The sequence below is a fragment of the Sciurus carolinensis genome, chromosome X, assembly GCF_902686445.1.
Source record: "Sciurus carolinensis chromosome X, mSciCar1.2, whole genome shotgun sequence".
NCBI classification, from domain to species: Eukaryota; Metazoa; Chordata; class Mammalia; order Rodentia; family Sciuridae; genus Sciurus; species Sciurus carolinensis.
Genome location: NC_062232.1, coordinates 129949509 through 129964480, shown reverse-complemented (window position 1 = coordinate 129964480; position 14972 = coordinate 129949509). Strand labels below are relative to the sequence as shown.

General features: G+C 53.3%; 2 protein-coding genes across 2 annotated transcripts; one reads left to right on the top strand and one right to left on the bottom strand.

The window, feature by feature from the left end:
• Positions 1-2626: 2626 nt before the first annotated feature.
• On the bottom strand, positions 2627-6446 carry Ssr4 (signal sequence receptor subunit 4). The gene is made up of 6 exons (XM_047536153.1): positions 6198-6446; positions 4324-4442; positions 3575-3649; positions 3338-3427; positions 3011-3076; positions 2627-2791 (listed from the first exon to the last, which is right to left on the bottom strand). Exons 1-6 carry the CDS (start codon positions 6262-6264, stop codon positions 2687-2689), a joined length of 522 nt encoding a protein of 173 aa, XP_047392109.1. The 5' UTR covers positions 6265-6446; the 3' UTR covers positions 2627-2686.
• A 112-nt stretch (positions 6447-6558) lies between these two features.
• On the top strand, positions 6559-14962 carry Idh3g (isocitrate dehydrogenase (NAD(+)) 3 non-catalytic subunit gamma). The gene is made up of 13 exons (XM_047536152.1): positions 6559-6709; positions 10155-10196; positions 10476-10487; positions 10769-10866; positions 11222-11334; positions 12513-12573; positions 12697-12829; positions 13166-13299; positions 13608-13710; positions 13792-13938; positions 14228-14322; positions 14410-14470; positions 14753-14962. The coding sequence occupies exons 1-13, from the start codon at positions 6629-6631 to the stop codon at positions 14852-14854; spliced, it is 1182 nt and encodes a 393-aa protein (XP_047392108.1). The 5' UTR covers positions 6559-6628; the 3' UTR covers positions 14855-14962.
• Positions 14963-14972: the final 10 nt, after the last annotated feature.

The window sequence follows — 14972 nt, the reverse complement described above, 5'->3', positions numbered from 1 at the left end:
AGGAGAGGGAGGGCTGGGGTGGGAGGGGAGGGGAGGGGATGGAGGGAGGAATGGGAAGCAGCTGTCCCAGTGGCCTCTGCTCTGTGGGGTGGGGAAGGGGGAGCCTCTGCTATGGCTTTTGAGGCTCACTCCTGAGGGCTGTATCCTTCCTTAGTGACTGGAGGAGAGCGAGACTGCAGGGACTGAGTGGGCAGTGTCCATTCAGGAAGAATTCACTGAGCCCACATCTGTGTCTGATGCCATCTGGAGCAGGGCCGCTCTTTCTGAGTGGCCTTAGGAGGGTGCTTAGATGTTGAGAGGGTTTAGCAGCCAAGCCCCATGAGCAACAGTGGAAGACCTCGGGCTGTCTGGCCTGGAGAGGACTTGGTAGCAACCAGAGGCCTGGACCCAGTGACAGGCAGGTGGGCTGATCAGGAGAGATGCACATCTGACCTTCAACCACTTCCAGGTGTTGCAGTTTGCAAGTGGTGCCCCTCAGGTTTGGAGAGCCCCAGATTGGAGGCAGGCAGGCTGTCCCACCCTGCCCCCACCTGCATCTCAAGAATAAAGCAAGCTGCCTTTTTACTTGGTTGAATCGTGGCCTCCCTGTTTTCATTCTCACCATGCTATTTATCCTGGGAAAAGATAGCAGTTCATTAATTTCTAAATGCAGAGATCCAGGCAGCAATTTGGTGATGGATAACATGCTGTGATGGGTGAGTGGGAAACCCAAGGGCCCACTTCCAGAAGCCACGTCCTGCTGCCAGGAAGGCAGGGTCACAGGGGTGTATCCCATCTGTCTGCCATACTGAATGGCTCTGGGAGGGAAGGCCAGCACATCACATGGCAGTCCTGCCTAGGAACAATGAGCAGGGGAGTGGGTGACAGGCTTCTGGAGGCAGTGGAGGTGGGAATGGGGCAGGGGCTAGCCTGGTTCCCCATTCCTTTTGGGCCTTCTTCAGTTGAAGGTGTGGTACACCCAAATCAGCCCCTCCCAAGGCCAACTGTTCCTTTTTGGACTTACTTCCCCATTCTTCTGGTGGGGTGTTCACAGGACATGGGCCAACATGGGCCCAGAGCCTGGAGTCCCTTGGCCATCTCAGGGAGAGGTGGCGCCAGGAGGGCTGCCAGCTCTTGGCTACCGATGCCCTGGAACAGTGACTTCATATTCGGGTCCCACTGCCATCAGGCTGCCTGATAGAGCCAGAACCAAAAAGAGCAACCGGGCTGCCTTCTTCCTGCGAAGGCTAGGCTGCTGGCAGAACACGAGGAGTGGTCATCTGCTCTTTAGCAGCCAGGGGGAGCAGCTTCTGCTCCCAGCACTGGGTTTTATCTCTAGACTCCAGAAAGATCATCTGCTGCCTGAGCTAGTGTGGTCTGATCCTCCTGGGGCCAACTCTTCTGTTGTGCCCACCCCAGACCACTTTCCCCTAGTCTGAAGGAGGCTTCCTAGCAGGACCAGGTAGGTGGACAGGTCCACCTTCTCACCCTCTATTCCCACACCTTCCAATCCTCCCAGGTCCTGTGTCATAGCCTAGGCAGGGGAGGGAGCCTGGATATTGTCCTCCCAGAAGGCTAGAGCCCTTGCCTCCTTTTCCAGTGTATACTCTGGATGGCTGTACTGTTTCCTCTGGTAATGGCTAATGGTGACTGTGTACTCAGGTACTATGGCAAATGATCCCAACGCCCTGTAGTAGGCTCTGTAATCATAGCAATGATGGAGCTGGGAAGGGTTCACAGAATTTGCACCCAGCCCCTTTGGACCCCAGGGCCCTCACTACCCCACCAGCTACCCTTAGTACCATGGACCACTAAAGTGACTGGTGCCAAGCATATGCCCAGATGCCTGCCTGGTGTCTGGTAGACCCTGGGTATTCATGAAGGGTCACAAGAAGGGAGCGGTGGACTTTCCGAGGTGTGGGAGTCTGTTTTCTAAATGCCCCATGCTAAACCCAATGCTGAGCAGAAGCTTGCTGGGAAACAACATGGAATGGCCAGGCTGCTGAATTTGGAGGGAACTTCTGCCTGGTCAGCTGTGTGCTGTGGGGTGTTGGGGCACATACCAGGTTTAACTCCATCGGCAAGCAAAGCACTGCAAAGTACCTGAATGTGACTCATGCCCCAGGCTGCAAGGAGAAGCCATCATGAAGATGAGGCTGATTGTTTCACCACAGGTGTCCACAGCACTGACTGAAGGATTATGGGGAAACCAGAAAAGGCTCCATCTTCTCTGACCAGGCCAGAGTACAAGCCAATCCTAAAGGCACAGGTGCAGCAGAGCAGCCCTCCTCTCTGCTCTCCAGCTGGAGGCAGGCTCAGAAGGTCATAGGGACTGGCCCCAGGCCAACCATGGGAAGACACTCCACTAGGAGGCCAAATGGAGACCTGGTGGCTCTGCCACAGGGGACCAGGTGAGAACAGGAGAGAAAAGGCAGTCTTTGCTGAAGGGTCATGGGCTGGGAAGGAAAGGGATGGACCCATGCCCAACATGCCAGCAACCAGGACAGAGACAAAGAGAAGGTGGACATAGGACACTGGGGAAGGTTTGGCCTCTGCTGTTAAGGTGGGCAAGGGCATGCTGGGTGCCCAGCTCTCCTGGTGTGAGGATGGCACGGCAATGTAAGCCACGAGCCCTGTGTCCCAAATGTACTCATGACAACCAGTGACTGTTTATTGAAAGAAGCAAAGGAGAGCTGGGGTGCCATCCTCAGGCCTGGATGTGGCTCTTTGCACTGAAGGCCAGGTAGTAGATCACTAGGCCAATCACTGCGGCCAGTACCTCAGTGGAGACCCAGGGCCCATTCCAGGCACCCTGAAAGAGAAAAGACCAAAAGCTTAGCTCAGGGGAGTAATGGGCAAGTGGACCAGTCAGTCCCAGTCACCAGCCCTCAGGGCACACAAGGCATACTGGTTAATGATGGCCCAATAGGTAGAGCTTCGGCTGCAAAGGAAGAGAACTTTCCCTCAACCCCCACCCCCAGAAAGGAAGTGTGTCACATGTTTTGTGTTCCCCTGGGACTAGGACACTTACCCGATGGTCCACGCTGACTGTAAACAGGGGTGGGATGATTGAAATATCCTCGTTATTTCTCTGAGCCTGCAAGGGAGGTGCTGGGGTCAGGGAACACTGAATGGGTTGTCTAGGTGGGGTGGAGACGGGAAGGAGAGGCAGGAACAGAGAAGAACAAAGGAAAGAAACAAGGAAGAGACAGGTGGGGCAAGTGGGGTAGGAGCACAGGAAGGTACCCACCCAGCCCATCCTGCTCCACACAAGCCGCTTCCTAGCAGCTGAAGCTGCAGAAGGGCAGGGCTTGCCCTCCCTCACTGGAGCCTCCGAGGGGCTCCAGGCAATACTTGCCTTCCTTAGGAGGCTGTAGGACTCCTCATCAAAGAATCTGACCTCATAGGTGCCTGCATGGGCGCTCTTATGGTCTAGGCTCCAGGACACCTGGTTGAGTATATTGGATAGGGGGTGGGCAGAGTGGACACCTGAGGGGCCAGCCTGCCAATGCTGACACAGTACCAGTACAAGCAGCTCTCAAGTCATGCTCACAAGCAGGTAGCCTTCCCCCACCCTCGGCTCAGCATCCCTTACCTGATAACGGCCCACATCTTGGCCCCTGGTGACAGGGAACTGTTTTCCACTAACATCAGCATAAAGAGCCATGTTCTGGATGAGGAGACAAAAGGAGAGACATCTTCTGTGGATGCAAGCAGAGGGGCCAGGCCTACTTGGGGGCTAGAGTGTGTTTGGCAGAGGCCACCATGTAAGAACCACAGGGATAGGCCTGCCACAACCTGGAGCTGTACTAGGAAACCAAACAATGCCCTGACACTGTCTTCTGTGTCTCTACCTGAGGAAAAATAGGGTTAGACACCCACTATGGCTTGGCCTAACTTATCCTCCACAAGTCTGTTAACTGTGAACAAGACACTGATGACAGAAATGTCTGTTATTTCTCAGCACCTAAAAGGAAGGTGCTAGGGTCAAGGAGTGCCTAAAAGCTTCCTAAGAGGAATTTAACTTGAGGAGTGTAACTTAACAAAATACCCACATGGACACACAATCTTGCAAACAGCAACCAGAAAATGGAGGGAAGTAGCCCTTTCTCATGTTCCAGATACTCCTGTTTGAAACATGGGTATCTCTGCAGGGTTACTGCATGTAGCAAAGCAAAAATGAGCAGGTCAGGAAATGCTCTGAAATACTCGCTAGGATCTGTCCTTGCTGCCCTGATCTCTCCCACATCCCATGACCTGTCGACATGGTCAGATTCTGTCAACTGCCAGTCAGGAAAATCATCCCCACCCCACCTGCTCCTGACTGAAGCCCCACTGCCTCACCTGGACCCTGTTCTTGCACGTCAGGGAGATCTCCACGATGAAGACAGTCTCGGTGGAAATGACAGCATCTGAAGTGGTGTAGTAGGAAGGGGTGATCTGGGGCTCCACACAGGCCTCTGCTGCAGGGAGGAGACAAGGCTGGCTTGTGCGTGCTGGGATGGTCTGCCCCAGCTTTGCCTCCCAGACCCGGTCAGCTGAGGACACACAGGTCCTTCTGTCTGTCAGGTGTGGTCTGGGGGACCAATCCCAGTGCTCATGTAGAAGTTGGTGAAAAGGGGAGTGTGATGGCCATGAAGACAGGCCAGAGAGTGGTAGGAAGACCTCCCTGGTCTGCCAGATACAGAGGTAGATCTCAATGCAATGGCAAGGGAAAAGAAAGTGCATGTATTTGGGGAGCATGAACAGGCTGGATTTACTGTACCACTCATGTTAGTGCCTGAACCTACAAAAGGGAGGTCATACAACAGCCTACCTGGGTATGGTGCACCCCAGAAGCCCAAGGAGCCAGGCTGGCCTTAATGCAGAGCCATGTATTGCCCAGACAGCTTACCGAAAGCTTCCTCAGCAAAGACACCAAGAAGAGTGCTAGCAATGCACAGGAGCTTTCAAGATAAGGAAAAGGGTCTTCCCTAGCTGGCTGACAGAAGGCCAAGAGTAGCCTCAAAGGTTCCCAGGGGAAGCAAATAGGAGGGGCTCTGGATTAAGGCACACAACTTGTCCCTGTAAATTCAGCAGCCCAGAGAAAAAGAGGCCAGCTGTAGCCATCTCCGTATCTGCAGAGCCTCAGGAAAAGGGTGCTAGCTATGTCAGAGGGCATGAAGCAAACACTACCCTAAGTGAGAAAACTTCTCAACCAACTGCTCTCTGAATGCGATGTCCTGGCAGAATGATGGCTTGAGGAAGTCAAGAGAAGCCTTTGGGTCTGGACAGCAGAAGGAAAATGCCTACAAATGGTAGTGAGGGGTGGTTCTCAGGGGCCATATACCATAGGCTTTCTGTGCCCTGCTAAAGCTGGGCCATTTTCCTGTGCACACTGTGGAAAGGTTTTATAGCCAGGTTTGTACTTTAAAAAAATCCCTGGCTGTGGCCTGGGGGAATTCCTGAGGGGTGGGTGGGAAGGGTGTGGGTAGGGAGAACATTTAGGCTGAAGTATTCAGGAAACTATGCAGAAGGCAGTTCCTGCCCAGTCTAGGCCCCCAGACCTGATGCAGGGGCTGCTAACAACCTCATAAATACACTGGACTCTTCCCGCCACCCTGCCCGCCCAAGGTGTTAAGAATCACTCACAGATGTAAATCAATGAGACTGTGGTTAGGCTCAGCTGAACCCTAGGATGAATACAACCTGCCTCAGGGAAAGTCAACAGCTCCCTAACTTGCCTGTCTCTCTTGCTGTCCCTCTGCCTAGACTGTTCTTGCTCCCTCTCTTAGCTCTCACTTTCCTGGGTAAGCCTGGCCTGCACCGCAGACTTAGATGGTTCCTCTCTGCCAGGCCTGTTTCTCACCGCTATTGGTCGGCACTGTACAGTCTTGCTCCTGTCCGACTACCTTTTGAGACAGGGAGCGAGAGCAGGGACTTGTGTCACCTTTACTGCTGTTGCCGGTGGACAAGAGAACGATGCAGCTTTGGGACTCTTCCATAAGCAGACAAGGGAAAGATGTTTGTTTCGTCCAGCAGTCTGGCTGCCAGGTAAACGTGTGTGTGGAACGTTGATCCCTGCACCCCGAGGCCACCTGCCTCTCGGAGGAAGGCCCGGCCGGCAGCCATGAGCTTTGGGAAGGGCCAGACCCCTGCTTCTCCCATACCCCTTCACCCCCCAGCACCACCTGCCGTGGGACAGGCTCGCCAGAAACAAGCTCCGGCCAGGCCGCTACCTGAGCAGCAAGAGAGGCCGGACAGCAGGAGTAGCGCCAGGGCGCCGAGAGATGCCATCGCCGCCATCGCCTCTTCTCTGCCGAGAGAAAAAGAGAGCGAGCTCCCCTGAACACGCGGGGCAGACGAGGAAGCGCGACGCGTAAGCGGCCACGGCAGCCAATCGCGCCCAGGCGGGCCGGGTCGGGCCTCGTGACGTCGCTGGTGGCACTGACGTGTCCCCTCCCCGAGCCAGAGGCCCAGCCGGCCGCGCCCCCCACTCAAGATGGCGGCAGCGGTACTACGGGAACCGGAAGGGGGCGTGGGAAACCGGCGCGGTCATGCGCGTGCGCAGTTGGACCTGTGACCCTGCACTCAGGACTTCTCGCCCTGCCTATCTCTCGCGAGAGTAGTGTCTTCACGTTGGAACCTGGTACGGCTCTCACTTTCTGTCATGGCGCTGAAGGTGGCGACGGCCGCCGGTGGCGCTGCGAAGACAGTGCTCAGGCCAGCCCTTCTTTGTCGTCCTTGGGAGGTGAGTGGGGAATGGGCCACCGGACAGCTGCAGCGTTTACTGGGGTCCTTGCACCCCATTGGAGCCGGGAGGGAGACAGCGGCTCTTTGAGCAGACTGGAGTTCGATTGGCTGCGACTCGCGGCAGGGGCGGGGAAGAGCCCTCGGCGCCGGGGTTCATTGGCCGCCTCCGCTGTCAGTGAGGGGATTGGCCAAAGTTGGCCCTGGTCTGGCTCCGCCAGGGATCTATATCTTGTGACGGGGGCTGAGGGTGGGCCGCAGCGGCTGCGTGTTACCTCCCTGGCGTCCTTGTGGGAGCCCTCCGGAGACGGTCACATGTCCCGGCCCCGCCTTGCTCTAACCGCCTTGGGTATCCGGTTCCCGTACTCAATTCCTCCTTGGGTTTCCCTCGTGGACCTCTTTGCCACCTGCTCTAGTGCAGGATAATTGGGCTTTGCCAGTCACCCTTGACCCCTCCTGCATTCTTAGGGTCCCAGATTCTTCTCTTTTTACACACGTTTAAGATGAAGATAGCTTAGGATCTGGTTAGCACTACATAGCAGCAGCAAGCCAACATTGGCCCTGGGGTATGAGAGATATGACCTCCAGGCCTTGCTTCCCCACTGACCCTAAGGGGTTTGACCGTAGGCCAGGCCCCTCCTCTCTCTGGGTTCCAATTTCCCTTCCGTTCAGTGAAGGGAGGCGACTTCTTATTCTCAAAGGATCCTGCAAACTTTGACCTTCCAGAACTCCACGATTTTGTTAACACTTCTGTGGACACTTCCATTTGCCACTTTTCTCCCCTCTGTCCGCTAGGGGAGACTGCTTATGCATTATGAAATTGTCTTTAAAATGCTGACTTCTTCCACATCACCTAAGAAAGAACACCAAGCATGTAAAGATTTCTAGAGCCCCCAGTGGCTCCTGCAGGCTCTTGGTGAAGACATTTGTCTCCTCCTTGACCCCCCACACATGTGTATGTGTTTGTGGGTGCTCTTGGGGTGGGAGTAAGGGGCAGTGAACAGTTGGTAGGCAGACAGTCCTTACCCTGAGATTAGTTTTCCTGGGCAACCCTTATAAAGGAACCCCAGATTGGGGTCCCACTTGTTGGGACCTCCTGGGAAAACGTGCAGCCACTATTGGTACTTGATCCAAGAGAAAAGTGCCAAAGAGAAGCTGTAGTAAGATGTGGCATGTGGGAGCCTTTCAGCAGGAGCATGTACCACCCTAGATCCCTGTCTTTCTGTGGAATTATCAAAAGATGATGAATGAGCAGGATGCTTGTGCACATCCCATCCTGCCTCATACTGGGCTCCTTTGGTTGGTAGCTTCATGGGGTAAGCCAGGTGTGAGGCAGAACCTTTGTAATCCCCTGAAGGAAGATGCCTGCATCTATATAGAGAGCAAGGTCAGGGAAGTCTCTCTGAAGAACTCTCTGGGACTTTGACCCATATCTCTCATACAGAGATCTAGGCCAGATGAAGAACTCTCTGGGACTTTGACAGAGCCCAGTGAAACATCTTCGTAAGAAGCAGGTGTGGGAGAGGTGCAGTCCTCTTGGCAATGTTGCCATCCATAGGCAGGAGCGCATAGACTTCAAGCCAGATCTGGTGCAGGCCCTCAGGACACTGGCTCATTGCTACAGCCAAACAAAGCCCAGGAGGAATTAATTGTTGGGAGCTGCAGGGATCAACCCTATATTCTCCAAAGACACCAACTTTGAACTCTGACCTGAGAGTATGACAGGGTGAAGGGGTGCTTGTGCCTTAGCACAGCGCCTGCTGAGATCTGTGAACAGCCACATAGCCCCTTTCTAGCAGTCATATGGAGTAGGTAGGTGCCTCTGTTCTAGGGATTTCAGATGGGACTGTGAATCCATCTTGAGAGTAGCAGATGGTGAGTTTGGACTGAGATCTGCCTGGTTTCCATCTGTCTCTTCACTTTCTGATGTGCTTGTTCATTCAGGAAGTGTCCCTTGTATCCCATCTCTGGATCAGGCACTGTGCTGGATCTTGGAGTGACAAGAATGATGGTGGGGAACCAGAGGCATGACCTCTGCTCTGAGAGTCTGGGAAGAGAGCAGGACAGCAATAACTTAGGGAGGTGTCCCTTGGTGGTTGGAAGGGAGTCAGTGAAGCTTTGGGAGCCCAGCTTGGCAGCCTTTGGGCATCAGGGAAAGCTCTGTGGGTAGGCCATATGCCACCTTCTCCAAGCTTGTATTGAGAGACTACAAATAAGATGAATCTAGATATTGACAAGTGCTAGGAAAAAAAAAAAAAAAAAAAAAAAAACCAAAGTCCCAATGTGCTTGTGGCTGCAAGCACAGGTACCACACAGATAACTGAGGTGCCCTTGGGACTGTGGTCTTAGTGTCACCTCTCCTAGCGTGGGCCAGTGAGTGGCATATCTGCATTGCCAGTATTTGGGCAAGCGGACCCCTTGTGAATGCAAGCCAGGTGGATCCAGATGGGGAATGGTTAGATTCTACCTGAGCCTTCTGGATTTCTAGCAGAAAGGCACAGCTCTTTAGAATAGCCACAGTGCTTCTGCCATTGACTGGAACACTTTGCTGCTGCCTAGTGGGCAAGTGGCAAGACACCCCAAATAACAAGACCTTGGCTCTGCACTACCTCCTTGGGTGTGTTCCTAGGTGGGGCACATCAGGGAAGGGAGGAAAGCTCTTCTGCAGAGGGACCTGAGACACAGATCTCTCCCTCCAGGACAATGGGTCACTTCTTAGCACCTGACCTGTTTGACCTAGGCAGCTTTTGCTCTGAACCTGTCAGATGTGGCACTGGAATGGCCAAATATAACTGTTTTCCTTCTCAGGGGGTTGGGGACGTTCATCATCTAGGCCACGAAGCAGCTTGCAGTTCTTTACTAAAGTCTTCCTAGAGATTAGTGTCTGTCATGAGTCTTCCAGAAATGACTATGTTTCCTTACACACGTGTGTGATTTATCTTCTGAAGGGCCATTCCCTAGGGAGTGATAGGCCTGTCTTCTCCTTATCTCCCAGTTCTGTTTTTACTGTAGTGATTGTGTGCTACTTTTGTAATAAGGAAAAATGAGAAAAGATGTGATAACATTATTGTTAGGCCCTGTGGTTTGTTGTAATGTTTTCTCTTTTGCACCACATTTAGTTTGCCAGTTTTTCCTTGTAGACATCACTGAACAGCAATAATTGGCCAAAAAATAATCAGAAGCAAAGGTTTTTAATAAACTGACCTAAGAGCCAAAGAGGTGTGAAGCATTGGAACACTTTTAGTGGTACTCCAGGGGCCAATCATTGGCAACAGGCTTTAGAGCCAACCTTCTTGGGCACATTGTGTGCTGGTGGGGCACAGGTTGGGTTTGTCTGAGCACAGTGGGGCCAATCCCTTCTCCCTGCCAAGAGCTAGACCAGCCCTTGGCCAACTTGACTTTCAGGGCTGGACAATTAACACTTGGATTTGGGTTCTCTTTGGCAGGTTCTGGGTACCCATGAGGTCCCCTGGAGAAGCATCTCCTCAGTAAGTACTTGCCCTTGAGTGTCGTGCATGCCTGTGTGTGAGTATAGGTGCCCACATGTGCAAGGTGTGTGCACAAGTTGTGTGTATATACACATGTAAGCACAAGTGCCCGTGCCCCTTTGCTCCCTGCCTTTGTGTCCCTCCTTCCGCTCACACCTCACCCCTCCCTAAGTTGTGCTAGACAGCATCCCCAGGGAAAAGATTCTGGTTTCTCCATCACAGCCTTGATCTTCCAACCTTGGCTGATTCGTGTCTTCTTCCTTTCTGTTTTTCCTCTAGCAACAAACAATTGTGAGTATTCTTCATTTCTTCTAAGTTAGATTTGGGGGGGGGGCTCTTAGTTGCTTTGGGGTTGGCCCAAGTCCAGGTGAGCCTGGGGGCTTTTGCTGACCAGGGACTCAGATGATCAGCCCTATTTGGGATGGGGGTACACCAGGCTGGCTCCTCAGGGTTGACCAGTCTGTGCAATCAGCGCTGGTGGAAGAAAGGAACTGACTTGAGCCCCTGGGTGCTGAGCCAGTGAGCATATGGGAGTACCCAAAGGCCTGTCTTTACCCTCTCTATCCTTCCAGCCTCCATCAGCTAAGTATGGTGGGCGGCACACAGTGACGATGATTCCAGGGGATGGCATTGGGCCAGAGCTCATGTTGCACGTTAAGTCTGTGTTCAGGTATGGAGATTCTAGGCCCACTTTCCCTTGCCTTGGCCCCTAGGAAAGGTTGTGCCCTAGCCCTAACCAGGGTGCCCTCAGAACTTTGTCCCTGGAAGGGCAGTGAGTTCGGAGGCTACTAGTCAGGGCTTTGCCTGAGCACCTGGCAAGGTGGTAACAGAAAGGCTTCTGTTCCCATCAGGGTGGCTTGGGCATGGGAAGGTGGCAGTCCTGCTAACTGCATTGTAGAGTTCAAGCATGTCCTCATGATTTGGCGTGGGTGGGCCTGGTCCCCTCTCAGCCAGAACCTGGGCACATTTCCTGGAGGAGGTAAGGGAGGCCCTGAACTAGCCACCCTGACCCAGCTCTGCCCCAGGCATGCGTGTGTGCCAGTGGACTTTGAAGAAGTGCACGTAAGCTCCAATGCTGATGAGGAGGACATCCGCAATGCCATCATGGCCATCCGTCGGAACCGTGTGGCCCTGAAGGGTAAGCTCAAGGACCAGGGTGTGGTTCTGCACATAGTTCGTTTTACCTCCAAACTGACTTTTTTTTTTTTTTTTTTTTTTTTTGGTACTAGGGATTGAACCCAGGGGCGCTTAACCACTGGGCCACATCCCCAGCTCTTTTTATTTTTTATTTTGAGATAGGGCCTTGCTATGTTGCTGAGGTTGACCTCAAATCTGTGATCCTCCTCTCCTGCCTCAGCCTCCCAGGTCACTGGGATTACAAGCGTGTGCCACCATGCCCAGCCCAAGCTGACTCTTGTTGGTTCCCATGGCCCCAATTTTGGAATTTTTCTGGCTAGAGAGGACTTTTGACTTGGAGTCTGGGTAGAGACATGCAGGCCTGCTGATGGTATGATTCTGATGAGGATTCTGTTGGCCCTCCTGAGTTTGCCTTGGTTGGGCCCAGGTCCTCTGCATACTTCAGCTCATCATCTGCTCTGTGAGGAGCTTGTGAGCAGTGATGAACCCAGGTGGAGCCCTAGGTGCCAGCCGTCAAGTTGAAGAGCCTACATGACAGCCACAGGGTGCCATAGGCACTTTGGATGGAGGCAGTCTGGCCAGGGACAGCTCAGAGGAGCAGGTGGTCCTGTTAGGCTGCCAAAAAGGCCTTTCTGCTCATTACCCTCTGACTGCCTTCTCTTGGTGACTGCTGGCTTCTTGGACACAGTGGGTCTCTGCTTCCCTTCTTTTGGGTGTCTAGCCACATGGCAGGGCCTAACTAAACTGTGGTCTTCTTCAGGCAGACCCTGACTGCCCCTAAGCCTTGGAGTTATCCTGTTTAAAGTCACTTCAATGGTGATGTCCTGGCTAGCAAGCCTGTTGATAAACAGGAATGGTCACTTTCTATCAAGGCAGACCCTGGGCAGTAAGTGGTAGGGCCTCCTTGCCAACTGCCAATTGGATTCATTCATTCATTTAGTAAATATTTATTGAATGCTTGCTATGTGCTTTTCTAGGTCCTTTGGAAACCATTGGTGAAAAACACACATGCGCCCTTGCTGGAAGTTACTTTCTAGTGTTCTATGAAGTATTCTGCTGCTGAAAGCCTTCTTTTCCTCCAATTGGAGCAGCTTTCAGTTCACATCCCTTGGGCCAAGCAGGGGGGATATGGGGCCAGGGGCCCCTCTCCAGCCTGCCTGTCTTGTTTTTGTTCTGTAGGTAACATCGAAACAAACCATAACCTGCCACCATCCCACAAATCCCGAAACAACATCCTTCGGTGAGAGCCAAGTACATGGGGTGGTGGCTCAATGAAGGCCAGGGTAGGCTGTGCCAACAGAGTAATGGCTCCAACCAGCTGCCAGTCAGGCCTAGCCTGCCTCTTTCTCTGTCCCTCTCCCAGCACAAGCCTGGACCTCTATGCCAATGTCATTCACTGTAAGAGCCTGCCAGGAGTGGTGACCCGGCACAAGGACATAGACATTCTCATTGTGCGGGAAAACACAGAGGGCGAGTACAGCAGCCTGGAGCATGAGGTGGGTAAAACCAGGTAACCTGAAACTGGGGTTGTGGCTCAGTGGTAGTGTGCTTGCCTAGCACATGTGAGGCATTGGGTTCCATCCTCAGCACCACATAAAAATAGATAAATAAAACAAAGGTATTGTGTCCATCTACAACTAAAAAAGAATTTAAAAAAAAACAGGTGACCTTCTCCCGAGAGAGTGTCACCATATGGCAGTCTGGGGATATGCTGAACCAGGAAGAGGTGGTTCCTCAAAAGACAGGGGTTGTGCCCAAGGAAGAAGCCAGAGTACTCAGCCATAGGGCTGTGTCTCACAGCACCACTCACTTCTCTCCCGGCCCCTTCTCAGAGCGTGGCAGGAGTGGTGGAGAGCCTGAAGATTATCACCAAGGCCAAGTCCCTACGCATTGCTGAATACGCCTTCAAGCTGGCTCATGAGAGTGGGCGCAAGAAAGTGACAGCCGTGCACAAGGCCAACATCATGTGTGTATCCTGATCTTCCCACCCATTCTTTAGTCATCCCTCAGGCAGTTGGAGTGGTCTGTTCTCAGGCTCAGGATTGAGGACACTGGCCACCCTCCAAGGGTTTATACCCAAGGGTGTATCTTATCATCCCTGAGGGTCTTCGGCTTCACAATGGTACACACTTAGTGGGACAAAATTATGCCCATTTTGCAAATGGAAGGGTAGGTTAGAAACTAGCCTTCAGGCCCTCTGCATGCCCTGTCCCTCTGGCTGTCTGTGGTGATGGATCAAGCTGGTGTCCTTTGCCCCTCCTTGTCTCCCTCTAGGAAACTAGGCGATGGGCTCTTCCTGCAGTGCTGCAGGGAGGTGGCTGCCCGCTACCCCCAGATCACCTTTGAGAACATGATTGTGGACAACACCACAATGCAGGTAGTGGGCCCACCTGACTCCACAGCTTCCTGCCCTGGGCACCCTGGGCTTCTCACACTTAGCCTGCTCCTTGCTCCACAGCTGGTGTCCCGGCCCCAGCAGTTTGATGTCATGGTGATGCCCAATCTCTACGGCAACATTGTCAACAATGTCTGTGCAGGGCTGGTCGGAGGCCCAGGCCTGGTGGCTGGGGCCAACTATGGTCATGTGTATGCAGTGTTTGAGACGGTGAGTACCTGGGAGCCGCCTTCTTTCTCTTACAGCAGCCTCGTTGGGCTGTAATTCACATCCCACACAATGATGTGCAAACATGAGTGCTATTTAAGTCCCAAATATTTCCAGTACCCCAAAAGGAAACCTCACATCCATGAGCAGTCCCTCCCCATTTCCTCTCCCCAGCATCTCATTTGCTTTCTGTCTGGAGATGTGCTTCTGCTAGGCGCATCACATGAGTGGAATCATCTGCCCTATACCCTTACCATTTTCCACCCACCCTCCTTTGTCCTTCCTTTTCCAGGCTACAAGGAACACAGGCAAGAGTATTGCCAACAAGAACATTGCCAACCCCACAGCCACACTGTTAGCAAGCTGCATGATGCTAGACCACCTCAAGTAAGTGGCATCCCAGTACCTAGCTGTGAGCCTCCTGCCCAGCCCTCTAGGCCCTGACAACCAAAGTCTGGCTCTTCTCTCCCATAGGCTTCATTCTTATGCCACCTCCATCCGCAAAGCTGTCTTGGCATCCATGGACAATGAAAATGTGAGGCACCTCTTGTCCCTTCCTGGCCCCATGCCATGACCTACCTTCCTCTAACCCATGTTGAGCTGGTGTGACCAGCCTGAGAGGCTGGGGACAGTGACTAGCATTGACTGTGTTTCCCAAGGGGAGGGTGGTACCAGGTAGGGCTTCTGGACCTTAGCTGGTACCCCTACCCTCCTGGTGGCATTTCCAGGCCCTGCAAGCTATAGGAGACAGTGGGCAGCCCGAGGTGGGTACTGGTGTTGGCATACCTGATGTACCCAAACTTCCCATCTTCTACAGATGCACACCCCAGACATCGGGGGCCAGGGCACTACCTCCCAAGCCATCCAGGACATCATCCGCCACATCCGCATCATCAATGGCCGGGCTGTGGAGGCCTAGGCTTTCCCTGGGACTGTCTTGGCCCATTCCTAGACGCCCCTTCTCACTCCAGCACTCCCAGCCAGCTTGGTGGGCAGACCCCAGAATAAATCCACTTCTGCCCCAGAACTCAGCCGTG

Coding starts and splice junctions, on each gene's coding strand:
- Ssr4 (XM_047536153.1), bottom strand. CDS start 6,264: ATGGCGGCGATGGCATCTCTCGGCGCCCTGGCGCTACTCCTGCTGTCC. Junction 3,650..4,323: donor CGTGCAAGAACAGGGTCCAG/GTGAGGCAGTGG, acceptor CTCCTCATCCAG/AACATGGCTCTTTATGCTGA. Junction 3,077..3,337: donor CCTACAGCCTCCTAAGGAAG/GCAAGTATTGCC, acceptor CCTCCCTTGCAG/GCTCAGAGAAATAACGAGGA.
- Idh3g (XM_047536152.1), top strand. CDS start 6,629: ATGGCGCTGAAGGTGGCGACGGCCGCCGGTGGCGCTGCGAAGACAGTG. Junction 11,335..12,512: donor GAACCGTGTGGCCCTGAAGG/GTAAGCTCAAGG, acceptor TTTGTTCTGTAG/GTAACATCGAAACAAACCAT. Junction 12,574..12,696: donor TCCCGAAACAACATCCTTCG/GTGAGAGCCAAG, acceptor TCCCTCTCCCAG/CACAAGCCTGGACCTCTATG.